The 27,817-nt window shown below is 38.5% G+C and overlaps 1 protein-coding gene across 9 annotated transcripts in view; it reads left to right on the top strand.

The window, feature by feature from the left end:
- plce1 (phospholipase C epsilon 1) overlaps nucleotides 1–27,817 on the top strand; it is a 172,162-nt gene that overhangs the window by 54,882 nt on the left and 89,463 nt on the right. For all 9 annotated transcript variants that reach the window (XM_031905943.1, XM_031905947.1, XM_031905945.1 and 6 more), the window contains exon 3: nucleotides 4,316–4,586. In XM_031905943.1, the coding sequence (XP_031761803.1) occupies nucleotides 4,316–4,586 (271 nt within the window). The remainder of the gene's footprint in view (nucleotides 1–4,315; nucleotides 4,587–27,817) is intronic.

The raw sequence follows: 27,817 nt of genomic DNA, 5'->3' as shown, positions 1-27,817 counted from the left end.
CACTGTCTCCTTTTTTTGTCAACAATGCATTTTTCCCCATAGTTGTTAGCAGAAACGTTCATTTAGTGCAGACAGTATGGCTTGTTCTGCGCTGTGGAGCTCACATTTTTTACATGCTTTCTCTAGAGTGCAACATCTATATTTAGATTTTCAACTCATTGTGCATAATTTCTTTTTCTAAATACAAGATTATATGAATAGGTTCATGAGACTGATATTGATATGCTTATTATTATAATCCACAAATGGTTTATTTGGGAATGATTTCCTGTCTGTTAAATAGTAAGGATACTGGATCCCATAGGAGGTACACAGTCGCAACCCTTTTATTTTGCATTTGATTGATTGGGAGTTGTTGAACCCCCCATATGCACCAATGAAATATCAATTTCAAGAAATGTAATTTGATTTTACTGCTAAGATAAATTTATTGGGTTAATATCTAGGGAATATCCCTGCAATATGAATATCACAGTTAATTTATCACCTGACATTTCCAATCACAAAATTAAAAAGAAAAGGGACAGTTCAAAGCTGTACTGATTACAAAAGTCAGGCTTCCTGGTCAAATGAATATACGTTCTCCCAAAATGACACAGCCTTCCCAGAAGTATGCAGTAGTGTGCAAAAGTAGAAACCATGGTTGTAAACATTATTTGTTACTGGGGTGCTTACAGTTTCCTGCTAAATATCATCTCCCATTCAGATCCTATTAACCTTGTATGGCCAACCCGATCCATGTAATATACACTGTAAAATGTAATTTGACTTTAACTTGGCTAGATTGTATTTTAGGAAACATGTAGGGGCACATTCATCAAAGTACGACAGGTCCGAATACACAAAATTTGTATTTTCTCGAAAGTTTACAACTTTTGCGTATTTTCTGTGATATTTTCGTACATTTGCGCAACTTTTTCATACTTTGCGACAAAAAGTGCAGCAATTTGTGTGACAAAATCGTATTGTCGCGCGAGTACGAATGTTTCGGCTTCATTCAAGCTTTGTCATCGCGACTTTCCTTGGGCCAGGTTGGAGCTGCAGAGTGCCATTGGGCCCTATGGGAGACTTTCCTTGGGCCAGGTTGGAGCTGCAGAGTGCCATTGAGCCCTATGGGAGACTTTCCTTGGGCAGGGTTGGAGCTGCAGAGTGCCATTGAGCCCTATGGGAGACTTTCCTTGGGCCAGGTTGGAGCTGCAGAGTGCCATTGAGCCCTATGGGAGACTTTCCTTGGGCCGGGTTGGAGCTGCAGAGTGCCATTGAGCCCTATGGGAGACTTTCCTTGGGCCAGGTTGGAGCTGCAGAGTGCCATTGAGTCCTATGGGAGACTTTCCTTGGGCCAGGTTGGAGCTGCAGAGCGCCATTGAGCCCTATGGGAGACTTTCCTTGGGCCGGGTTAGAGCTGCAGAGCGCCATTGAGCCCTATGGGAGACTTTCCTTGGGCCAGGTTGGAGCTGCAGAGTGCCATTGAGCCCTATGGGAGACTTTCCTTGGGCCGGGTTGGAGCTGCAGAGTGCCATTGAGCCCTATGGGAGACTTTCCTTGGGCCAGGTTGGAGCTGCAGAGTGCCATTGAGCCCTATGGGAGACTTTCCTTGGGCCAGGTTGGAGCTGCAGAGTGCCATTGAGTCCTATGGGAGACTTTCCTTGGGCCAGGTTGGAGCTGCAGAGTGCCATTGAACCCTATGGGAGACTTTCCTTGGGCCAGGTTGGAGCTGCAGAGTGTCATTGAGTCCTATGGGAGGCTTCCAAAATCATGCACAGAAGGATCAAAGTCAGAAAACTTCTCTTTTTTCTCTTTTTCTTCTCTTTTTTGGTGCTCGCAAGCTTTTTGGTAAAAGGTCACTTTTAGATACTAAGGGGGGAATTTACTAACACAATTCTTTCTTTCTTTCACAATTCATGTTTTTTTGTTGCAGAAGAAACATGATGTTTTCACGATTTATTAAGCAAATAAACCACAACAATTTTGAAAGCAAAAATACGCCATCTAAAACCTGTCAAGATTATGTAGAAGTCAATGGCAAAAGTCTCTTTCTACAACTTGAAAATCTTTCTTTGCTTCGTGGTTGTAGTCTTTGTAAGTCTTTGGGTTTTTTTGACGCTGTCATTTAAGTTGAGGTTTTCGTATTGTCACACACAATTTTTGTGTTTTTCCATGTTTTTTTTTGTTTGTGCATTTTCAATTTGGATTTTTTGGTATATGAATGACATTCGTGACAATCAGTTTAGTCATGGTTTTAAAAACCTCTACAGCTACTGAAATCTGAATAATGATAAATGGGCCTCCCAGTGTCCCGTTTAAAATATATACAGGTATAGGACCTACTAAAAAATAATTTCAATATTAAATAAACCCAATAGAATTGTTTTGCCTCCAGTAAGAATGATTTATATCTTAGGATCAAGTACAAGGTACTGTTTTATTATTACAGAGAAATAAGGAAATCATTTTTAAAAATTAGAATTATTTGCTTATAATGGAGTCTATGGGAGATGGCCTTTCCGTAATTCGGAACTTTCTGGATAACGGGTTTCCAGATAAGGGATTCCATGACTGTACTGCGTTATTGATGGAAATTTATGCACAGTGGCACAATGGTTAGCATTGGTGCCTTGTAACACTGAAATTCTAGGTTCAATTCCCGCCTAGACTCTATCTGCAAACAGTTTGTTTGTTTTCCCAATGTGTGTATGTGTTTGGCACAGTGGCTTTAACAATTGTTAGCCTTGCAATGCTGAACTTCAACTTTCAGTTCCAGGCAGGGCACTATCTACACAGAGTTTGTGTTTTCCTCGAGCTTGCATGGGTTTTGCACACTCCACACGCCTAAATTATATATTTATGATTACAATGCATGGTTAAAGCCTGAGTGGCAGACTAATATAAATGTACTTTGTTTGAAAGCAATGAGTTAAACTAATCTCTAAATATGTGTGTTGTACAAAGGCTTTGCTGCAACACCTCATCACACAGTTTAGTTAAATAGTCTTCCTTGCTGTTTAGGTATATTAATGTCAAGTCTGTATAGGTGGAGTGCAAGGTTAGAGCTCCCTTTCAAACTGTTTAGGTTAAAAGGAATTAAGTGGCATTAAAAACTAGTATGTCATCAGGCAAGCTTCTTTCAGGCTACAGGTTTTAGTGTATTACAAAGCAGTAAAAAGCATGGGATTTGTTGAGTTTTATTCATATGTATTTAGAAGGGGTAATTTGGTACTTAATTGTTTAGATAAGCTTTTAGGTGTCATTTTTACTGTGATTTTGTGCTTGTGTTTGGAAGCAGTGATGGTATTTTTAATATTTACTGGGTCCAGTTTGGTGGGATGGGATCTATGGGCCACTCCACAGTATGATCAAAACCCGCACCCATTCATCAGTGACAATTTTTTTTTTTTTAAATGTCTTTTTATTTGAGGGACAGTGAGGGACATAACACAGCCCATGCAATAAATGCCTAAAGACACTAAACAGTATAAATCTAATTGTGTTATAGAGTCATGGTGGGGGTATGCAAGTTTACATGGAATGTACCATTATCAACATATATTTGAACAGAGAAAATGGGAACAAAAGTAATGCTTGAGTACATCAGGTAGAGAAAGAAGAAAAAGGGTGGGAGACAGAAAAGCAATGGAAGAAACAGAGGACAGACAAAAACCTGGATCCACACCCCTCACATGCCTCCTCAATCCATAGCCAGATGGATGGATGGATCTTGCCACACCATTCTACTTTCCACAAAGTGGTTTGAAAATATTTGCTGATTTGGGTTTTGCAGAGTATCAACATAGCTTTCCCGTATAAAGAAAAAGCCGTAGGTGCATGTTTCTTTTTTGTGACAATTATTTTAACAAATAAAATCAATCGCCCAACAATGAGCCTGGAATTTCATTATTGTATTATTATGTAAATATTTTTATTAATATGTGTAAAATGCAATGTTTATTTGGGTGTTTTTTTCTTGTTTATTAGTAACTATTGGCTCAGTTTAATATAAAATATTAAATATTAGTTCAGTATAAATCCAAAAAGTGCCTCCTACATTGAAATGCATAACAAATAAATACCTGTTGTTGGGACTGAAGTGTCTTTCTTTCCTAATTAAGTCACATTATATCAGGAGTTTGAATGGTCTTCAGGCAATAGTTTATATTGAATTAGGAAAATATTTTAAAAAATATGTGACATGGAGTGTCAGGATAAAGAAAAACACATCCAACACATCAGCAGCCATGACAGCTTTTCTTTAAACTTTTTTGCGCCCTTGAGCTCAGTTTGGTTTTGCTTTGATTTTAGTTTTTTCCTCTTTTAACAGTTTTCCAATGCAGGCAAATCGGTAGACGATACAGATGAACTTGCTCTGTGTCCGCTTGAAAAACGCCTAATTGCCGTCTCACTTCATGGCCAGAAGGTTTGTTCCACATGCTCAAGGCAAGATGTGCACTCGGCTTTCTTTGCAACTCTGCACAGGATCTCAGTTTCAGACTTTATAACCGGAGCTTTGTTGGAAGCAACTACATCCTTGGGTGCACGTAGTGGGGGTTTGAACATATTTCTTGGCTCAACTGGAAGGACAATGTTGAAAGGTAAGGATTATATTTATTCCTTAATAAACATCCTTTTTTCAATTACTCTGACTTGGGTGAGTCTATGAAGTTTGTAGTTGCTCTGAGCCATTGTTTAACTGTTAACAATTATTATTATAGGACTTGTCTGCTCTACTTTTTGTGCTCTACTCTTGGTTTTTCTTACTTGGATGGACAATGAATGGCAAGATACATAAATCGTACTTATCATTGGTTATAGATATATATTTTGTCCTAGCTTAAAATGTATTTCTTATACTTACAGTAGACCACAAAGGGATGGTCCCCAAAAATGCATAAATCCTGCTTTAGGTTAAAATTCTTCAAGGCTACTGGCAATGGAACTAGACCTATTATCCCTGAAAAAAGGTAAAGCCAAACTCCACCTAGGTAGAACAGCAGTATATTCACACACCTATGGGAGCCCTACTGGTATCAGATTGATGAATATTCTCTTGTCTCCAGAACAGAGTAAAAAGAAAACAGCAGCAAAACATCAAAAATAGCACCTACCAACCAGACATGGTAAATTGTGATACACCTATAAAGGTTTAGTAATAGCAATGCTATATTTTTTAAAATATAAACTGTTTGTTATAGTCTTGCATTTATAATAACTCCATAACCATGCAGAATTGTTTACAGCCTTTGGTCAAATCAGTCAAATCTGAAATGGGGCTCCCCATTAGGAAAAAAAACATTTTAAATGGGAAAATATAACCCGGCTTTAATGTGCAGATGCGCTAACTGACCCCAGTCCTTAGGAGGTTTTAGATCATAAAATAAACAAACTGCTCACATGGGAAGCAGAGAGGATTCTAAAGAGAACCTATTATGACATAAATATCTTATTTAAAGACCTAAGTGTCTGGAGTAGTTTTGTTTCCAGATCTTTTACAATTACATTTGCTTGCTTTCCAGTTGTTGAATTTGTTTGGATATTTTCTGTTACCGTATCTACATATTAGTGTTGTGCACAACATTGTTCCAGAGCCTTTTAGAAAAATCGCAGTTGCTGCCCTTCCTATTGCATTGCTTTCCTGTCTAGTGCCTTAATATGTGCCTGGACGCTCACTTATAACCCATGATTAAACTGGTCTGTACCATATGTGTTTACTCTGCTTCAGTGCAAAACAATGAAAGCTCATTAAATATGTTCCTCCAGAACAGGCTCCCAAATTAAAATGTTTATAACATCAACTGTAGGCAGTTACTGGGGTCCAAATCATTGCTGGGGTTCCCTAAATCCCCCCAAAAAATGGATAGTGATGATGATGATAATGGTAAATTCAGCTCTTCACAACAAATTCTACCTTTGATTTTGAAATATTTGCAGTAGTTATAGTAACATATGGATATGGTAATTGAAATTGTAAACTGCAACATCCATGAGCATTTGAAGCGACATTGCATGATTTATGGGACTGTTGTTTCATAGGATAATTTGATTTTATAACATTAAGTGCATTCTTCGGCTCCATGCGTGTACATTGCGCAGGAAATTACATATCCCAGTGACATCTACACAGACCAGGACTCCTGGGTAGGAAATGAACCAATACAGGATACAGGGAATTATGTAAATCCCACAGATAGTATAGAAATGAAATTAGTGAAACCCATGAAATAGAAGAGAAGAGGGATTCACAAAGTGCCACATTATTACAATGCAGATTAATGCCTGTGCAATAGGAATTAGTCTGTGTTTTTGCAAATTTTAGATTTCCCCAATTGCATTTAAATAGACTCTTATGTTTTCTCTTACAGGCAATCTCATTCATTTTCTAAAACAGATGACTGCTTATTGAATTCAGTTATTTGCTTCCTACTGATATAATCAATGCTAACATTGTAGGTTTCTATCTGTTCTTATAACTGTATCACTCAATATAAGCTTTTCACTAAACAATTTGCAATACAAATAGCTTTTCATCCTATGGGCACATGGCATATTTTAATAACCCCCACCTCTCCTTTTTTTTCCAGTTTTTGCTTTTAAGTACACCTGTTATGATTGATTGATTATTGTCAAGCTTGTTTATCAAGTACATACTACTATTGCAGCAGGGAAATCAAAAAGCATTCTATTCAGTAGGGCTCATTTAGTAACTCAACTGCTAAGTGCTAAAATGGGTTCAAAACTGAGCATGAAATGATACCTTTTGATCCTGTGCAACTTGCTGCAAGTCCCAATGAGCTCCTTCAGTGTGCTTTGATGAAATGGGTGCAACGGGTGCAATGGGTACAATTTTGTGCATGGATGCAAGAGAACCCCAGGATTGGCAGCAGCCTAGACCAGCCTGAAATTCCAGGGTTCCCTCAGCGTCATGCTTTCACCATAGCTGCAATTGACTTACGCCAAGTGAATTAGACACTGCCATTGATACTAAATACCATAAGAGGCACAAAATGCACACAAATCCATCAATGAAATTGTTGTGTTTTTATGTCCAAATTTTGCACCCTGCTCATTGCACTGGTATTTTTTTGCAGCTTTTTGACCATTTTTATTTTTGATGCAATTTTTGAAAATTCTCAAAAGAAAAAACTGAAATGTGCATTTAATCCAAACACTATAATATTTTGTATACTATAGTATTTTGTTGCACAAATAACAGCTTTTGTAGTTCGGGGTAAGTACATGCCAGCTGAGTATACTGTTCAGGAGTATTTGGGCCCATTCTCCCAGGCCATGTTTTTTAAATAAGTCATATGTAGCACAGGTTCTTGGTTGCATTGGGATCAGGGTTTGATTTGCGTTGCAGGGCATCCTCCGCTTTGTTCCACTCCTCTTCTCATTTGCTCAAAAGTTCTTCATTCTACCATAGGAAATAATGGAATTTTGCCAGACAGAGTTATTTTAAGTGATCTTTTGGGTGAAGTCAGTGCTGAAGTTCTTTATTAATAGGATGAAGTGACAAACGATGGTCAGTCACTGTTCCAACAGAAAGAAACATTTCTTTCCAAGTTGGCAAATACATGTCACCCCTTTATAAACACAGCTATCTATTTCAGTTGAATAAACTTTCTTTTAAAGGGACAAGATGGGAATTGATACAAATATATGTATGTATGATTGTGTGTGTGTATATATATATATATATACACATACACACAGGTATGTGTTACGTACACTATGCAATAGCTCATTAAACATGTATACATTTAAACTAATGCATGACTTGAAAGGCAGAATCCCATTTCATACTTGCTCAGGCAATTTGGAATGTGTGCTTGCACTACCAAAGTCATTGTGATGCCAGAGATTTTGGGACATGGCTTTATTAGAGGCACATTCTGTATAGTAGTAGAAGGAATGGGTTGGTGATAAAGTTGCTGCCAGAACCTAATTCAGAAAGAAGTGGGTTTGAGTCCCAGATCAATATCTTGGGGTGCTCTAAAGGTTTTAAAGGTTTTTGCTCTAAAGGTTTTAAAGGTTTTATAGGGTATAAAATAAAAAAACTACAATTGATTGACATGGTTCTCCAGAGTGACATTTTTTTCCAAATCTTTCTTTATTGGTTTTATTAAACACAGAGGGGGAGGGTACAGAAGGCAAGAGGGTGGGGGAGGGGGTAAACATGTATGCCATTGTATACAGCGTATTTCAGATGTTGCAACAAAGGGTTTCCAGCGAGTTATTACTGTACAACATTTATGTGACATTTGTACAACATTTACATCCTGTATAGTAGATTTCTTAAGAGGGGTATACTTATCTAGCGTTAACCTTGTACCTTAAGTACCTCTATCCATGGTTTCCAAGTGGACCTGTATAAAGGTATGCTATTATGTAGCAGGCAAGTGATTTCCTCTAGTTTCCTGGGCTTCCAGAGTGACATTTTATTGCTGATTTCTAAAGTCTGGATGGCTCAACAGTGCCAATACCCTGAAAATAACAGGTTAAGACTTCCCCTACTATCTTATAGTTACTATAGGAAAGTAAACCTTTAAAACAAAGTAAAATTGCTTAGAGTGCTCTTATTAGCAGTTTAGCAATTTACAAGACAGTGCAGCATCAACTTCGCAGGCTTCCTTACTCAGCTCCTTCCCCTCAAGCCAGGTACCTCAGAGACAATGATGATGTCCAGGATGGGATATAATGGGCCACAGCTTTTTTTAAACAGAAAATATGTAAATAGATAAATACATACAGTAAGTTAAAATGATCAACATTTTGCCAATAAAATGTTGCCAATAATATTAAACATCCATGTTATGCCCACTGGAATGCTTGCCAGCTAGAACCACCAACCATGGCTGCAGGCCACCTTCCGTAGCAGCTTCAGATGGGCAAGTGAGAACAAGCAAATCGAAATCCAATACTTTCCTGGGACCCTTGTCCGAGGAGGTTGCCATCTACCTTTTAACACCTATGTGCCAAAACTGGGGCTTAGCCCCACCCATTAGCAAGCATTCCTCCGCAAGCTGTGACAACATAAACAACCCCCCTCCTCCTTTTGTTCCACCACTGGTTGCACTCAAGGGCGGGTAGGACGATGCTCCTTGACGTCCAAAAGGTAACTGGGACCAACTCTTCCTCTTCATTTTCTGCTGCTCACTCTCCCTATCCTAATCCCACGTCCTGCTTGACGATCCCCCCTCCTACCAGTCCCAACCAGTTCCTATTATCCCCTTCCACTCCCCCTGCTCTTCCTAGCATCATCAAATCTTCTGCTACCTTAAAGGTACAGAGTCCCCTTAAATAAGAACAATACCCCGGGCATGAAAAACCCCATTAACTATACTGCCTAGACCCCCATTACCTCTCCCTTGTTGCATGTTTTTTCATTTTAAACTCTGTCGCTAACTGCAAGCTAAAAATGCAGAGTATCGCAGCTGCGTACCTGCCCGACATCCAACTGAAGGCTCTTCAGGTTTCACTGCTGACACAGACCCTGCTTGCACATGTGGTCTAGGCAGTGATAGTTAACGGGGCTTTTAGCACCCAGGGGTACAGTTCTCCTTTAATGATTTTTTTCTAGATTTTAAGATAATGAATTTCATGCCACAGTGCCACCTGCTGGTCATATCTCCTGGCTCAAATCTAATTTCCTGGAAAACAGCTTGTGATGATGTGAAGCAGGTGTAGTTGTTGTTTCAGATTCATTGTATAAGCAGTTTAAAAGCTTCTAATATCTTGTAAAATGGGGGGGGGGGGGTGAAGAAAGCTCTGAGCAATTTTACATGCATTTGCTTTGAGGGTGTATATTTCTTTTAAGGGGGAAATATTTATATCTCTGTTTGCGGATTGCGGATATAAAGTAAACATATTTGCAAATTCAGCGTAAAAACTAGAGATGCACATCCAAATACCACATCGTTTTCACAAATGCTTGGCCAAGTACCAAACTGAAACAATTGCGTTATTGTTTCCCCAGAACTTTTAGTGACATGACTTGCAGGTTTTAGATTTGGTTAAAACATTATTAAAACATTAAATAAACCCAGTATGATAGTTTTTCCACCAAAATGGATTCATGCAGGTTAGTAACCTTCAAGTACAAGGTAGAGTTATATTATTACAGAGAAAAAGGAAATCATTTGTACAATTACTTGATTAAAATGGACTCTATGTGAGAAAGCCCTCCTGTAATTTGGAGCTTTTAAGATAACGAGTTTCCTGATTATGGATCCCATATACCTGTGGTACTACGGAAGAGTAAAACTACTGCTGCTGAAAATTGTTTCCAAGCAACCACAACCAAGTCAAGCAGGTCTTCCTGGCACTTCAGAGATGGAAAACACACCAATGGCCTTGTTTATGGTTTAGCTTCCTCTGAATGATGTACCCTGTTCAAACATACTTATAAGTTTTATCTCAGGCTACATAGATATATGTAGATTTAAGTAATAGTACTTCTTCAAGTGTTTTATTCATTCTTGTTCTACAGATACAAATTCTTCTGAAAATACCATAGCAGATTTATCAATTATTAAACTGGAAAATGCCAAAGCAACATTCTTTTAATTATATATACCAGTTTCAAATGCTATAAGTAGTCACACACCATTCTATTTAGTGGGTTGATGGTGCTCAGAGGAAATCTATAGACTGCATTAGGACCTGTTTTGCAGGTCCTAAATATCCCATGGATACACATGTAAAGACCAATGCATTTGAGCTGAACATATAGACATTTCTCTTTATTCTTCAATGCTCTGTGATCAAAGGAAGATCAAGGAAAGGGGAGGTGGGGACTTTATTATAAGGGGTCTGAATGAGCGCACACCTTGCCGCTGCCCATGTCAGTATGTTTACTCGAGCATTCATAAATTTGCCCCTAAATTATTAGATTTTCTATATATCTATCTGTGCTCAGAAATAAGTCCAAGAGCTGGATGCTCAGAAATAAGTCCAAGAGCTGGATGCTCCTTCAAAGTGCATCTTGCAGTCACCAAATGCCAGTGGAACAGTTAATATGTCTTCAAATAATATTTACTAAAGCAGTGTATCACCAGTAGAAATGTATAGGGTACAGTCAGTACAATCAGTGCATACTTAAGGTGATTTGACCCATCTGAGACTGGAGCTAGTTGGGCCCCTAAGCACACTTTGCAATTGCTTGCTTCTGTGAACTGTGTAACCTGTAGAAGTTGCTAGAGTCTACATGGGCTACATGGGTTGAGGCATTAGTGATTGAGTGAGGTTGGCTCTTTCCATATGCTAAGCTGAAGGTGCCATATAGAAGCTAAGCTTTGCAATGATTATGCTACTGTCTAAAGCTCAAAGATGAGCTAATGTTAAGGTGCACTTGAATTTAGGAGTTACTGCAGGGATCCCCAACCTTTCTTACTCGTGAGCCACAGTCAAATGTAAAAAGACTTGGGGAGCAACACAAGCACCATAAAAGTTTATGGAGGTGCCAAATAAGGGCTAAGATTGGCTATTAGGGGCCTCTATGCACACTATCAGCTTACAGGGGGCTTTATTTGGTAGTAAATCTTGTTTTTATTCAACCAAAACTTGCCACCAAATAAAGAATTTAAAAATAACTACCTGGTTTGGGGGCACTGAGAGCAACATCCAAGGGGTTGGGGAGCAACATGTTGCTCACGAGCCACTGGTTGGGGATCACTGAGTTACTGTATCCAAGGTAATGTAGTCTTAAACACAAGTCTACACAAACGTTTTGACTAGTGTCAAGGCTATCCAGCTGGTGACTCATATGCAAGTGTATGCATCCACCAGATTTTTATGGCCCCCAGCATGCTCACCATTCTTTTATAGTAGTCTGGCTCCCAGAAAGGTAAAATAGTAGTTAATTTGTGTATGGGTGGCATGCAAAGTCATAGGCAACAATGAAGTACCCTTTGCCTCTGTCTACAATCCATCTTATGTATCAGTGTATCAACATTTAAAAAAACTAGGCTTCAAACACTTTCTTGTTAGAAGACAGGAATGGAACAATATATACAATGAAGTAAATATATCCTAAATAACAGATGTAAAGAAACATCAAATAGTTTTATATGACTGGAAGGTCTTGATAGTGTCTCTGATAATTGTTCCCTGCTGAATGGATCCCACTGATCATGTCAACTAATTTAACACTAACTCTTAAAATCTGCTTTCTTTCCAAACTAAGTTTTGCTTTATAAGAACAGAGACGAATGCAGTTTTTTCTGCAAAGATTATGCGTGACATATATGTTAGATCTGTCTTTGTAAAATGCCTCTGGTCCTATTCATTGTTTGTTAAAGGAGAAGGAAAGGTAAAAACTAAGTAAAAACTAAGATAAGTAAGCTTTATCAGAAAGGTCTATGTAAATACAGCCATAAGCACTCACAGTAATGCTGCACTGAGTCCTTTATCAAAAGAAACAGGATGCCTTGTCTTTTTTTCTGTACACATGTATTTCGTTATCAGACTTCCTTTCTCAGAAAGATCCTTCATTCCTGGGGCTGAAGTCTGCACAGCTCTCTCCTCTCTCCCTTCACCTGTTCCCCCCTCCAATAAGAATGCAAAAAGATTTCACTCCCCCTCCCATCAATGTGTGATCTATGCTGCCAGCTGCTACCTTAAACAAATGGAGGGAGCTTCTGGGGCTCTTTACTCAGGTATGATAATGCTTTCTGTCGAATAAATATAGCATTCTAGCTTGCACTAATGTGGCTAATTTTTTTGCTAATTTATTGCCACATTTTTTAATGGAGGCAAGAAGGTGCTGTTTGTTATTTTTCTATACGGTATTTGCAATGGATTGTGGCCATTGAACAGACGTGCACCTGCTTCTGATTGCAAGAGAGATGCGGAAGCTGAATATTTAAATACTATTTTAATTACTAACTAACAAGTTTCCACTTTTGTAATAATGCAGGAATACAATTTGATTAGATATTTACAAACGTTCTTTATTGCAATGCACCTAAATGAATAATCTATGAACTACAGTCTCCTGGCCCTGGGCATGCCTGTAGTTGTTAGCAGTGTTCACTGGTTTAAGTATTAAGACTAATTAAGGGGATATTGAGATTTGGAATATTAAGAAGACACAAAGGAGGAACATATCATTCTGCCGCTCTAGTCTCATCTTGAATATGCATTGGAATGTTAGGATCAAATTCACAAATGCAGTATTTTATTGATGGTCCAGAGAAAATATGCTGGAAGATTTCAGTTATGAAGGAAGTCTAGCCAAGATGGGGTTGTTTATGGAGAACCGACACCTAATGGGGAATATGATAACTTTATATAAATATATATTAAGAGACTGTATAAAAAATGTTTCTTGGAACATCACTAGTCAGGTTTGCCATATAACAGAAGAAATCCTTTTACAAATGCAGAAATAGTGGCTACATGAACATTTATGGAAATGCGCTTAAGCAGATGCGGTATGTTTTTCCTTACAAAAGACATATGTGCATTTTGGGTCATTATAAAAAAATAAATATGTGTTGGGACTGGGTCAACCAATATGTTGTCGTCAAAAAGATGTTTTCTTAAATGGGTTAACTAGGAACTAGATTTTATATGAATCATATGCACTTGAACCCCTATATTACATTTTTCAGGGACCAAGAAAAAAATGGTGTAAAATTCAGAAAATTGTAAAATCACGGAAATGCATTACGCATTATATATTGGTGGGGCCACAAAAAAATGGTGTAAAATGAGGGAGGAATTTAAATCAGAGTTTGTAAATTTGAGTTTTCACTGTAGAAGCATATAGAATTGTTTTTACGTCCTTAATCGCTCCATTAACATAGCTATAATTACGTGTTTATTAGTAAAGGCACATTTCTGTCTACAATCATTTTAATACAATAGGCTGAAAAGCTCATACCTTACCCGCAACGCCAACAGCTCTTCCTACTATGCAACAAACCTTCTTGATGGAAATTAACTTTAATGCTTGCAATAAGCTTTAAAATAAGAGTTCTGTGTATTGAGTAATGTGGAGCACCATGCTGAAAGCTATTAAAATGTTTAAACATTAACATGGATTTATGGATTAAAGCTAACTTAGCTATCATCAAGTACAAGGTATTATCTTATTATTACAGAGAAAAAGTAAATCAAAAATAAAGAACTGTTTGTTTAAAGAGGACACTTAGGGAAATGGAATTGCTTATTTTTAGAGCTTTTGGGATTAAAGAACCCAGTGCTATGTATAGTCATACTGTATGAAGTACTAACTTCCCACTAACCTTCACTGCACCTGTTCTTTTTAACTGGAGCATTACTTGTTTGAATATTATTCCACCAGGGCTACAATCATATTGCTTGGTAGGTAGGTAGATATGCAGCATGTGATGCACCTATACTTGCACTATAAAACTGGTAAGGCTACATTACTTTCAAATACTGGATTACTTCTAAATGGCACATTTTTATTTTGGCAGACAATTACTTGTAGAACCTTTGGTTCTTTACAGGCTCCCCAGTGGTAAAGATTCAAGCCTAGAAGTTGTATTTTCTGTCCCTTAGGCTGTGTTGGTCTGGGGCATCTGGGGTTCACCAGAAAACCTGACCTCAAGGGAAAAGAAAAAAAGCATATACACTACCAAACTGTTCAGTAACAGTTGTACGGTAAATAGTTAGCCTAGTAGTGGTAGGTAAAGTCTCTAAGAAACTAGAGCAAGTCCACCTCCTGCATCACATAGCTAAGAGAAAGTAAATATATTGCACCTACATTGCCTTGCAATTTAATGATGCACAAGGTCACAGTGCTTGAGTGTAGTATTTAAGGAGACCGCACACAAGGTTAACACACCATTAAAAAAATAATGTGAATAACCAAAGTGATTTGTATCAAAAGCTGCTCTTAAACCATGGCTGCTACTCTCTACTCTCTACTACAGGTATCGGACCCCTTATCCGGAAACCCGTTATCCAGAAAGCTCCGAATTACGGAATGCCCGTCTCCCATAGACTCCATTTTAAGCAAATAATTCAGAATTTTAAAACTGATTTCCTTTTTCCCTGTAATAATAAAACAGAACCTTGTAATTGATTCCAACTAAGATATAATTAATCCTTATTGGATGCAAAACAATCCTATTGGGTTTAATTAATGGTTTATTGATTTTTTAGTAGACTTAAGGTATTGAGATCCAAATTACGGAAAGACCCCTTATCCGGAATACCCTTGGTCCCGAGCATTCTGGATAATGGGTCCTATACCTGTACCTGTTTATCTGTGGACCTCTTCATTCACATTAAACCACATCCCAACCTTCCATAGATGCCATTTAATTCTGTTGTCACCAAATATATTTTAAATGGTACATGACTTTCAAAGTAAATTCAGTAATGGTTTGGGGAACAGCTTTTGGATTACAACTAACATATTTATATGTATTTTAACTGTTATTCAACCTAACCACTTGACTGTGCTATCAGTTCAGTCAAATAAGACTTGGCTGGATATAGGCACTTGTACAACAGGTGGGTAACTGATTAGATCAATGTGGGATATATTTTTGACAAAGCGCTGCATTCACCGCCATCTTTAGCCTCCAAATGGAATTGATTAACTGCAAAAAAAGGGGTAGAGAGAAATATTTTTTTTTACATGTACAGGTATGGGACCTGTTATCCAGAATGCCCAGAATCTAGGATTTTCCAGATGAGGGGTCTTTCCATATATAGGATATATATGGAAAGGATACATACGGTACATTGGTTTATATAATCAATAATATCCTACTCGAGATAATGTTCAGATTCCTGTTAAGGGAGGATTTGGGATTACCGGTGGAGGTTCAAATTCCCAGGGAGGAACATGTGGCGTTATTCCATGGCTTCAACCCATGTTCCCCATACCTTGCCATACTTTTAAGGGCATCCCCTTGCTATGTAGGTGAGTTGTATCAGTGGCAGGAGGGCTTTAAGTAAATTGAGCCAGCTGGCAATTGTAGGGGGAGAGTGTGCCATCCATTGAAAGAGGATACTTTTCCTGGCAACTGAGTCCTCTATTAAGAGAAACACAGGATTTCTTTTTTTCTTTTATGTACACATGTTCTTCAGTGTCAGAATTCCTTCTTTTAGAAAAATCCTTCAGGGTACGGGCACGTGTCTGCTTAGTTTGCTCCTTTCTCCCTCTCCCCCTCCCTTCTCCTGCTCCCCCTTCCATCAGAATTTGCTCCCCCTCCTAACTCTGTGTAATCTAAGCTACCAGCAGCTAGAGCTGTGGCATGGAAGCTTCCTAGAACAAGCTAAAATGGCAGCTGCTATCAAAACAGAGGAAATTCCTAGGGCTGTTTACTCAGGTATGGTAAAGCTTTCTACAGAATAAATATAGCGTTCTAGCTTGCACTAATGTCGCCAAAATGCCATAAAATGCCTTTCCTTCTCCTTTAAATATAGAGAGAGAGCAAGTACAAGGCACTGTTTTATTATTACAGAGAAAAAGAAAATATGTTTTAAAATGTTGAAACATTTGATTAAAATAGAGAAATTACCTTGGTAATAATCTGGAGCTTTCTGGATAACTGGTTTAGGTTTGTGAGCCCACTAAATTTGGCCATAGTAGCTGCCGGCAAAAATAAAATATTGCTTATTTTATCATTTTACTCGTGCGTTAAAAAAATGCCACCTCTAAGCAGGTCTTTAAAAAAAACTACAAATTTGCATTGCTAAAACCTGAATTTGTAGTATTAGTTTTATTAAACGTTACTTTATGTAGAAGTTTCATTAAATTCCTGCATAGATATTACATTTTGAGCAAATCTTTCTTATCTGCGAGAGCATCAGACGAGCCACTAATGAGAGCGACATAGGAAGCAGACAAGCGCGCATGGTGTGGACAAGGATTAACAAGCATTGGAGAGAGACAGGAATCAGATCACTGATGAAGAGCACAGCTGGTGCTGGGCAGCATTTTGTCCCCAATATATTTTTAGTCCTTTTTATGTCATAGAAGTTGGGTGTGTGAATTCTGGGATATGATACCATTAAAGCTGGCGAGCACATCCATGAGCAGTGTCTTGTCTGAAAAACAATTGAGCTGTGTGATTTACCAGCAACTTGCTTTGCCAGTAGTTTACTCAATTGATTTTTTTCTAACTTTTATGTGGAGAGAATAGATTTGTTAGTAAATCTTATTATCTCTAATCAATTTCAATTTGTCTTAGCAGTTGGGGTGCAAAACACCCGTATTCTTTAGAATTATGTATCACATTAACTCTTTCTGTGACTGAAAGTTGTTTAGCAGTATACACCTGTTACAAACATCATAAAAGCAAAAATATCTATACCCCATCTGCCATCACTGTAAAGTGTCTGACTTTCTCTCTGCTTTCATGCCTTGCATATAATTGTATGACTGCAATTATGCTGAAATTCTGGGGAAAAAACACCGTGAAGGAAAAATTTGCTTCTGAAATTTGCTCTTTGCACATTGCATTGTTTTCATAATCACCCCAGGACTGGCCAACTGTGGTATTGGGATAAGTCCCAGTGGGCCTCGATCCTGTGAAGCCCTTCCCCCTTCCTGCTAACCAGCCAAATTAAATAACTAAACCAAAGAAAAAAAAACAAAACAAAAAATGTATATATTTTATTGTTACATCCAAAGGAATACAAGCAAAAATGGGGCGGGTAAGGTCAAAAGGAGAAAAAGTACACAAGTACTACTATATACACAATACCTAATTAATAGTTAGAGCGGGTGTAAAAACCCTGGGCTCATCACTACACGTGTTCACAGACCACCACAGTTTAAGGAGACTCACCGCAGTCAATGTGTGGTGCGGGTGCCTCAAGCCCTGGACCCATAGCCCAAGGGAACCAATCCAATTCAGTTAAATTCAGCTTAGATGCACACCTGATAACCACAAGATGTAAAAGCTTTAAACCTTTATTCACATCTTAAAAACAAGACGCCTGACGCATTTCATACACCTGCGCACTTAATCATAGGAATACAACAAGGAAACAGTGCATGGATTAAATAGCCAATTAATTAATGACATCACAAAAAAAAGCCAAATTCAGCAAGATTCAAACAGAGTTAAAGATTTTTTGTTCCACAGTGGAACACACAGCCATCTTTCGTTCTTCCCCGGAGGTGTGGCCTAAGTCATGTTGAGGAGTAATTAGCGAAGCGGTGGACAGAAAGGAAAATGAAAGTGTGGGTAGCGGTGGGGGATTTCAATACAGCGGTGGCAGGTTTATTGATCTGTTTCTTTTTGTTATTTATATTTTACATCTGACATCCTCGTTGCATCAGTAGCATGATTATGATTTATACATGAAGTGACAGAATGCTCTCATGGCTTTTCAAGATAAGATACTGTGTATATTCTACAGTTTACTATCTACGTTTTCATCTATTGCTTAGTCTATCCGTTTTCTTTTAATCTCTCCCTCTCTCATGAGCTGAGTGACAGCAGATGCTTCATTCACCAAAGAGACTGAGAAGAATTTTGAGACATTCCAAACATATGCAGGTGGTTAGTCAGTGAGTGCATGTGAACCCGTGTACTGGAAGTGAAGAATATACTGGCTTGGTTATTTAAACCCTGTGCAGAAATAAGATACCTGTCTGTAGAGTTTAGGAGCCTCAGTAGTATATCTCATTGTTTAATCTTAGTTAGTGCTCTCAATCCCTGTTTTTAAATCTACTCTTCAGAGTCATCTCAAAGCATTTGAAAAACCCACAGAATTTGCTTTCACATATGGGAGATGGGAACTTAACTGGACAGCACAGAGCCCTAACCCCAACCCAACTGAACAGCTATATAATGAATTGGAAAGCAATGCCCCAAAATCAGAGTCCAGCCTCTCACATTTGAATAGAAGCATCTAGTGGCAGTGGTGTAACTTTATCAGGTAGGGTTTCCCTTCATAAAAATATTCCGGGCCCTAACCCCATTTACCCATACAGGGCATTGGGGAGGTAGAGCCATACAGTATACAGTATACAGTATGCTGTGTGACAGTTACGCCACTGTCTAGTGGAAAACCTTTGTGTACAAACCCTGATAAAGGTCTCTGTTGAGAGCGAAACCTTGCTGAAATAAATACATTTTTCAGTAAAAATTACTAAAAACCTGTGAGTGCAGTGTTACATGATATTTTACAATTTCCAGACTACTGCACCCAGGCATGTAGCCTATTACCGTATATACTCGAGTATAAGCCGATCCGAATATAAGCCGAGGTACCTAATTTTACCTAAGAAAACTGGAAAAACGTATTGACTTGAGTATAAGCCTAGGGTGGGAAATGCAGCAGCTACTGCTAAGTTTTAATAATCAAAATAAATACCAATAAAATTACATTAATTGAGGCATCAGTGGGGTATATGTTTATTAATATTTATTTCAAAGAAAAACAGTAAACTAGCTCTGAAAGCGGAGAAAAGGGTCAACAAAAACAATATGTGTACTAACCCACGCTCATTGCACATTGGCAAACTGGCAGCAGACCCAGTCCCTGAGGAGATGTAAGGGGAAATAAGTATTGCTAGTGGGAGCCTAGGCCAGGGCACTGGAGGGTCTGGTTGCGGTTCGCCTAATTTGCACACAAAGGAGAGAGGGTGCTAGTCTAGAGGGACCCATGGCACCCAACTCGAGTATAAGCCGAAGGTGACTTTTTTAAGCACATTTTGGGTGCTGAAAAACTAGGCTTATACTCGAGTATATACAGTAAATGGAGTGTACACACGTTTTGCTGTTTTATACACACACACATAATTTTATTTTTCTAGAGGCCTTAGAAAGACAGGTACATGTAGCTCACCAAAAACATGAATCTCTTGTTATTTGCAACCCTGTACTCTTGCCTCAATCATCCCATAATTAGCTAGTGTCTTACTTTTTAGGGTTCAATTGCCAATAGCAACTAATTACAATTTAGCTTTGACACAGTCTACTATGGACGAAAAATAAATCATAAAATCTGATTTTTTGCTATAGGCAACAAATATGCAGTTTAGAACCTATGTTGATAGTCCCCTGATGCCTACTAACATATCTAGGTATGCATCTCATTTCCACTGGTTACTCTTTTGGACACCTTAGCTACTATACTATTGATCCATGCATTATTCACACCACCTTTCATTCATCTGTTCTGTAATACTAAAGTGACAAGATATTTGCCCTTATTGCTTTCTCCAGAGGTGAAGTGAACAGGATCATCTGGAGGTAGATGTCAGGAAAACATCTTGTAAGTGGCAGAAGAAGCTGTGCTGGAGAAGGAAAAGCTGATCCCACCTGATGCCAGTTGTGTGTAGCAACTGACACAAAGGGTATATCTGCCTGTCACTGCACATTTGAGTCTTTTCTGTTCAAAATCTGCCCTGTGTGCAGATATTATACAAGCTGTCGCTGGGGTGATCCAGGCTTTTAACTGTGTTGCAGAGAGTAGCTGATTTATGTTAGCCAATAAAGCAGAAGTATGCACTCACTGGCCAATGATGCTTACAGCAGAGCCCACCCACAGTGTGCTGGGAGGAAGGGAGAGCTTGTCAATCTTTTTACCTTGGGCCGCTGGAACTTTTCAGGAAGGGACATTGGCTGTAAATACAACAGAACATATTGTAATATTATTGTTTATGTGCATCACAGTTGAAACAACTATTCATGCATTCTACTTGTAGGGAGGCTGCAAATTCCCTATCACATTCTATGTACTGAGGCTGTACAGGGAAGGGGAGGAGTCTCCACCCCTGTGAGCTGACAGAAAGGAAGGATAGGAAGTGCTGGGAGTGAGAAACAGACAGGAAGGAAGGCCTGCGCAGGAAGTGCTGGGAAAGAGAAGCAGACAGGAAGGAAGGCCTGTACAGGAAGTGCTGGGAAAGAGAAGCAGACAGGAAGGAAGGCCTGCACAGGAAGTGCTGGGAAGAGAAGCAGACAGGAAGGAAGGTCTGCACAGGAAGTGCTGGGAAAGAGAAGCAGACAGGAAGGAAGGCCTGCACAGGAAGTGCTGGGAGAGAGAAGCCTACAGGAAGGAAGGCCTGCATAGGAAGTGCTGGGAAAGAGAAGCAGACAGGAAGGAAGGCCTGCAAGGAAGTGCTGGGTGAGAGAAACAGACAGGAAGGAAGGCCTGTACAGGAAGTGCTGGGAAAGAGAAGCAGACAGGAAGGAAGGCCTGCAAGGAAGTGCTGGGTGAGAGAAACAGACAGGAAGGAAGGCCTGTACAGGAAGTGCTGGGAAAGAGAAGCAGACAGGAAGGAAGGCCTGCACAGGAAGTGATGGGAAGAGAAGCAGACTGGAAGGAAGGCCTGTACAGGAAGTGCTGGGAAGAGAAGCAGACAGGAAGGAAGGCCTGCACAGGAAGTGCTGGGAAGAGAAACAGACAGGAAGGAAGGCCTGCACAGAAAGTGCTGGGAGAGAGAAGCCTACAGGAAGGAAGGCCTGCATAGGAAGTGCTGGGAAAGAGAAGCAGACAGGAAGGAAGGCCTGCACAGGAAGTGCTGGGAAGAGAAACAGACAGGAAGGAAGGCCTGCACAGAAAGTGCTGGGAGAGAGAAGCCTACAGGAAGGAAGGCCTGCATAGGAAGTGCTGGGAAAGAGAAGCAGACAGGAAGGAAGGCCTGCACAGGAAGTGCTGGGAGAGAGAAGCAGACAGAGTAAGAGAATGTGCTGTAAAATCCCAAATATTAATTTGTGTGGAAACTCAGTGGGGAAACCCAGTGGAAGGAATGCGTGCTCTGTTTAGAGTACAGAAGAAATTTGGGTCTATGTCAGGGCTCGGAAGAACAAAGGGTGCAATTTTCAGTGCACTGAAAGTCAAAGGGAATCCTTCTCAGGACTCTGAATTAACTGCCAGCACCTCAGAGACCAATATTGCAAAATATGCAATATTATATATGGGTTGCTCCTGGCTGGCAGGCTGTATGTATCAAAGTTATTTATAGTGTTCTGCAAATAAACCTATCAACCCTATCTCTGTGTGTGATTGTGGATCAGAGAAGCTCCCAGGGAGGGGTATAAGAGCCCAGGCTGTCCTGACCCTGGGTGGAGGCATGCCAGGTTATAGTGTACCTGCGGAGACACAGGACTCCTGTAGAGCCAAAAAGTGCAGATCAGGGAGGATTTCCTTTAGTAGCAGAATAGGGCTACTTACTATATTAATTTAAAATAATTTTCTTAATATGAGAATTAATGTCAATTATGTGCCCACATGAGGTGAAGCTGAAACAGGAATTTTCAGGACGCAAGTACTAGAGCATTAAGGGGTTTAAAAAAGGGAGCAGTGCAAATGGAATAACCCTTTCACCCCTTTGTGCCATTCTTCAATTGCATTAAATTTATTACCCTAAAGTTAAATATGAGAGGGATGACAGTGAAACTAGTTGTACTCAGTGTTTTATTTTAAAATAAGAGTCTGTGCAGTTTTTTCCTGGGTAGAGGTTAGAATCAGGAGGAGGACTCAGCCAGGAAGCATTGTTTATAGGAATTCTTTTGGGAGGTCAGATAGAATGGACAGTCTGGTGACCCAGCAATGAATAATTTGGGGTCACCGCTAAAGTGTGGCCCCTGAGCATTTAAGAACGCACAACACCAAGATCCCAATGTTTCCCTGTGAAGTACCAGGGGGTGAGCGGTACCTCTGGGTTTTGCCCAGGAAAGTATGGTCCCCTTTTTATAATAAGGAAGTTGATCTTAATGAGTGGGATGTGACAGAGGAAGAGCGGGGTGCTGTAGCATCAGTATAAAAAAGTGGAGACTGTTAACAGAATCTGCTTGTGATAGAGTTGGGAACAGAGCAAACATTCAAAGAAATCTGCTAGCAGTGAAAATTGAAATGGTTGAATAAAGATGTTAAATGTGAGTCAGTAGAAAAGGCAAAAGAAAAACTCATGCAGATATTTATGAATCTTAAATGTAATTTCAGTGTCAGTATTAAACTAAGAGAAAGCAGTGCCTCTCAGTTTTGACACTGAAATTACATATAAATGAATGCTAAATTGTTGCCAAGTGTCTTTTATTGTGGATGACTGGAATGACTAAGGCTACGGCACACCAGTAGGACTGTCTGCTGAAAATGCTATTGTGTTGTGATCACTTTGCACGTGTTAATGTGACAAAGTGTTTCCAGGTGCCCTTTCTCAATGAGCCACTTATCAGTCATATTTACTTTTTTGTGCATGTTTTCTGTTTTTCTTGCTTCTTTAAATTGCAAGCATTGTGAGCAGTCAGACACCACACTCATCTTTAACTTAATGCTGTGTGATGGTCAGTGGCACAAAGGGGATGAATTCTCTCTTAAACTTAGAGGTCATGTGATGAATTCCTGCATGCTTATTGGACTTTTTTACATACCTCTGAACAGCACAACTGAGAGATTTTTTAAGAAACACATTTGGGATTTGTTTTAACAGTACCAAACCATAAAAACCCAGACTTTTCCATACTTGCTGAATAAGATTGTTCATCTTGGATAATAACCTGGGTTAATATATTTACTATCACATACACTTCTTGTTTTTCATAAATTTTGTAGCTCAGCTTGTAGGAGTTTGGATCTGATATCTAGATTTGACAAGCTGTTAACTCAGTCTTAAAATATTCTTCATTTTATTGCAGATTCCACATTTGTGACTAATTTGTTCTGGGATTAAGAGGCACAGGGAAATAAACAGCAGGGGTGAGGGAGGGCAAACATACAGTACACTGAGTGCCAGTGAGACCCAAGAACCCAAATATAGGAAGCCACATAAATACATGAGTTATTTATAACTTTCAGCAAAGTATGTTTCAGGTATAAATGGTCAGTTACCTAAATCCCCAAGAACAATAATCTGTAAAGCATATAAAAAGATTTTGTTTTTGTTACTGTTGCTGCACTGTAGGAGGTGCTTAGTGGCACCTGTAGATTGGCAGTTGTAAGGAAAAATCGTGGAGGAGAGCAGGTATAGCAAATAAAATGGAGTTCATTTGGCAAGATGGCAACAATAAATATCCACAATATTCTTTTTTGTTTACAATTTGTAAAAAGGTACCCCCAAGCCTTCCCTAGTCCAGGAGGACTTATTGCAGTTGATATTCCAATGTTGTTTGATGTCCCTGAGCCAGTTGCGCCCACCATGCTGGGCTGGAGGCAGACCTAATCTTTTCATTTGTAGCCCAGCCAATGAAGGGGTTGTTCTGCCCTAACCCAACATGATAGAAGGAAAAAGTGAGCTTTCTGCAATTCTTCTGGACCTAACTGCTGGTAATGCTGGGCTGGGGGTGGCTAGAACAGCACTTTTCTACAGAAAAAAAGATTATGCCAATTATTAATTTAATAATACTTTAATACTACTGGCACGTTCCTATTGACTTCTAAAGGAATGCGTCCATATCACTATAAGCACAAATATAAATCTATAATATGAGTTAACAACTGAGAAGGGGGAGGCAAAATTGTTACAGAAAAAAATATTGAATTTTTTTATCAGATAACAAAAAAGTTCCAAATAGTAGAAATAGTAGAAAAAGTATTTTTTTTTTTCTGTTGCTCAAATAGGGGAGCCACCTTATGTAATGACCCAGGGCACAACAATCTATAAATACACCCCCTGCTTGTGACCGTTCATCTACTCCCATCACCCACTGACAGCTGAAGGAGCTACAAGTTGAAAAGTCCAACTTTATATAAATAAAGCCTGTTTTGCCCCTTTCCCTGCCACACTAATGAAAGGACTGACTGCCAAACAGATGCATCTTTCTTGAAACACAAATGCCATTCACTTTCTACAAATAACATCTTCTTACCTTTGTGTAATAGTTTTGCAACTAATTTGTATTTACCCAAAATATAAGAAAGATACATTAACATCATTTTGTCAACAAACAAGTGAAAAAGTAATGTTTTTTAAAAAGGAAAAAAATGCAGGAAAATAAACAGTGAAAAGTTTACATTTACTTGTGGAATTAACATATTTTCATTTTAAGCTTAAAAAAAGCATCTTTACTCCAGTAGATATTCTGTACTTATTGAAGCCTATGGAGAAGGCCTGAGGCGGGGATATTAATATGGCAGCGTCCAGGCACATGCATAAAAGCAAATACCCATATAGGAAACATTCTGTGCAAAGAATAAGCTCTGGACTCCTGTTTTACTGCCTATTTAGGGGAATAAATGCAATATTTACTCTGCTTATAAATAGGGTAGAATTTTCCTATGACAGTGAAATAAATATTCCTGTTTTCCCCTCTGAATGGTAAAACTTTCCATGACCGGTGAAAGTAAGTGGTAATATTCCATCCCCTTCCTGAGGGAGACAGGGGGTTGAGTAGAATTTAAGGCAGATGATCTGATTATGATAACGGTTGCCTAAATGGCATTTGGCTTGCAAAGCCCCTTCATTTTATGAGGAACTCTTATTTTAAATATCTTCTATCTATTTTAAATATTTCTTCTATCTCGGACGTATATGTAGACCAGAGAGAGAGCGGGAGAATGGATTCTGGCAGTGTCTAATAAACACACTAACTATTAATGTCTCAGATGCTTAAGCTGATTTTCCTTATATAAAGTAAACCACTTAAATAATGTTTAAATGGTCTGCTAAGTGGGTTCTTTTTTTAAGTAAGTTTTGGGGCAAGTGCTCTACAGGGTTTTATAGACACAGTAACTCCCTGGTTTTTGTAATTGATGTATTTGATAGCAAAATTGTGTTGGTTGACTTGTTACAGATCAGTAGATTGTTACCTCTATTAAGGTGGAATCATTGCTTTTAATTGCTATTAAGCAACATTTAAATCTACAATTATCAAAGTGATTTTTTTTTTTACCCTTAAAATAATTGAGTTGCCTCTGTTGAAGCTGTTGTTAAATTGTATGGATGTCTTCATTCCACTGTGTGACAGTTCTAGGTACTGCATTTCCTCTCCTTGAGTCACAGAGTACAGATTTTTTATAGGGGGAGGTGGGTAATTCGACCTTCTCACTCCTGAGCCAAATGCATTTCTTCTTATGGCTTACACAAAGCATGTCAGTTATGCATTTGGCCATAGTTTGCAGCTTTAATCTGAGCAGCTGCTGCCTGACAGTTTAGTGTGGACAAGTGCAGCCTGCTATCATTTGGGAGCTCTGGAAAGCCCTACCTGCCCGTCCTCACTCCGTGGCACGATATGAAGCTCCAGTGGAAAGTACATTAATCGGTAAGGCAGAATCTTATACTTTATCATGTTGCTTGAAATGGATCATAGCAAAGGTGCAAAGTGCTGTTTAGTTCTGTTAAGAAACAATTTCAGGTGCTAATTGCTAAAGGAACTGGATGTACTCTAATCTGTAATACTTTATTTTTTTTTTTTATATCCATTCCAATTCTGCAGCAGAAATACTACACTAAGTTTTATGAATTCATATGCTTATTTCAGTATTTTGGCTCAACAAATAGATGCTCTAAAGAATTTTCTGAAACCTTAAACAAGCTAAACTAAAACTAAACAAAAAAGTATAAAAATTAATTTTCAATTCATGTAACATAGTTCTGTTTAAAAAAAACCCCCACCCCCAAATTTCTAAGCCAGTGTTGTTAGTACAAATATATGTTTTCTGAATGAGCAGTATCATTTTGAAAACACTAATTTTACTTAATTAGTTAATAATGACTGTTGGGTGAATCGTTTTCCCATTTATTTTATTTTTTAAAATTCCATGTACCCCTTGCGTGATGTTCGCTTTCTACCTTACACAAGTGTACAGTGTGTGCGTAGATGAGACCCGCACAGAACAGACGCGAGCAAGTTACTGATGTTAATGCCAAAGAAAGCTGTTTTTCAGCCAAGACATTTTTTAATAAAAAGCAATAAAACAAAGCATGCTTCAGAAGGTTTGCCTTTTGCCTTCAAAATGTATTAATAAAGAATTTTTCCCTTTGATTGAGGCTTGCTGCAGGTTAGATGGAGACATTTTCTGCTAACTTCACTATTTTTGCCAAAGACCAGACCAAATTTTATGGCTCTTAAACTTAATGGAAAAAAAATCCAAGGTAAATAATCAAAACCTGCAAGTAAAGGTAAAAACCGATACTGCAAGCGGCAAATCTTACTTCCTTTACTGATCTGCCTGAAAAAAAAATAAATACATTTAAACATTTTGAATACATATTGTTTTAAAAAATATTTTATACTGATTTGTAATAGAATTTACTTCCACTGGCTTAATACAAGCTACATAATGTTACTGGGTTGTTTATGTTATTGTTTATGTAGTTTATGTTATTGTCATTATGTCTCATTAATTGTTTATCAGTGATTGGATGATATATTTTAATTGATGCTAAAGGTGGAAACTTGCAGCAAGCATTGTATAATAAGATCAACTGTATTTCAGGTATTAGTGTATAATAAGGTGTTCTAAATGGTTAAATGGTTGTCTTCATTTATTATACACTGTATGTTTCATTGTTGTAAGATTAAGTCTGAATACCCACCGAGCAGTTCATTCACACCTGGGAGAATCCTGGTGAGCAGGAGCCTCGGGATTCAAAAAAGCAATTCTCTGTAAGATTATTATTATTGTGATTGTTAACAATAAACCCAGTTTCATAAACGAAATCTCTTCCAGAGACTTCATGTATTGCTTAGTAGTCTAGCCTATCACATATGCTTTTCTGAGTCTGTGCACCTTATTTGACTTGAACTAGCCCCTGTGGTCAGAGGTGGGGTACCAAATACAGTTCGTAAAATGGAAATGGTAGTGCTATTGTTTGGTAGTAACAGGTACTAACATTCAGTTAGTAGAAATCTATTTAAGTTTATGATCAATTAAAAATAAGTAAGAAAAAAATTATTGTTTTTGCACATTATGATACTCTATTTTAGCTGAGTCTGCTGTA

This window comes from Xenopus tropicalis, chromosome 7 (genome assembly GCF_000004195.4).
Source record: "Xenopus tropicalis strain Nigerian chromosome 7, UCB_Xtro_10.0, whole genome shotgun sequence".
Classification (NCBI taxonomy): domain Eukaryota; kingdom Metazoa; phylum Chordata; class Amphibia; order Anura; family Pipidae; genus Xenopus; species Xenopus tropicalis.
This window is presented reverse-complemented; position numbering and strand designations above follow the sequence as displayed.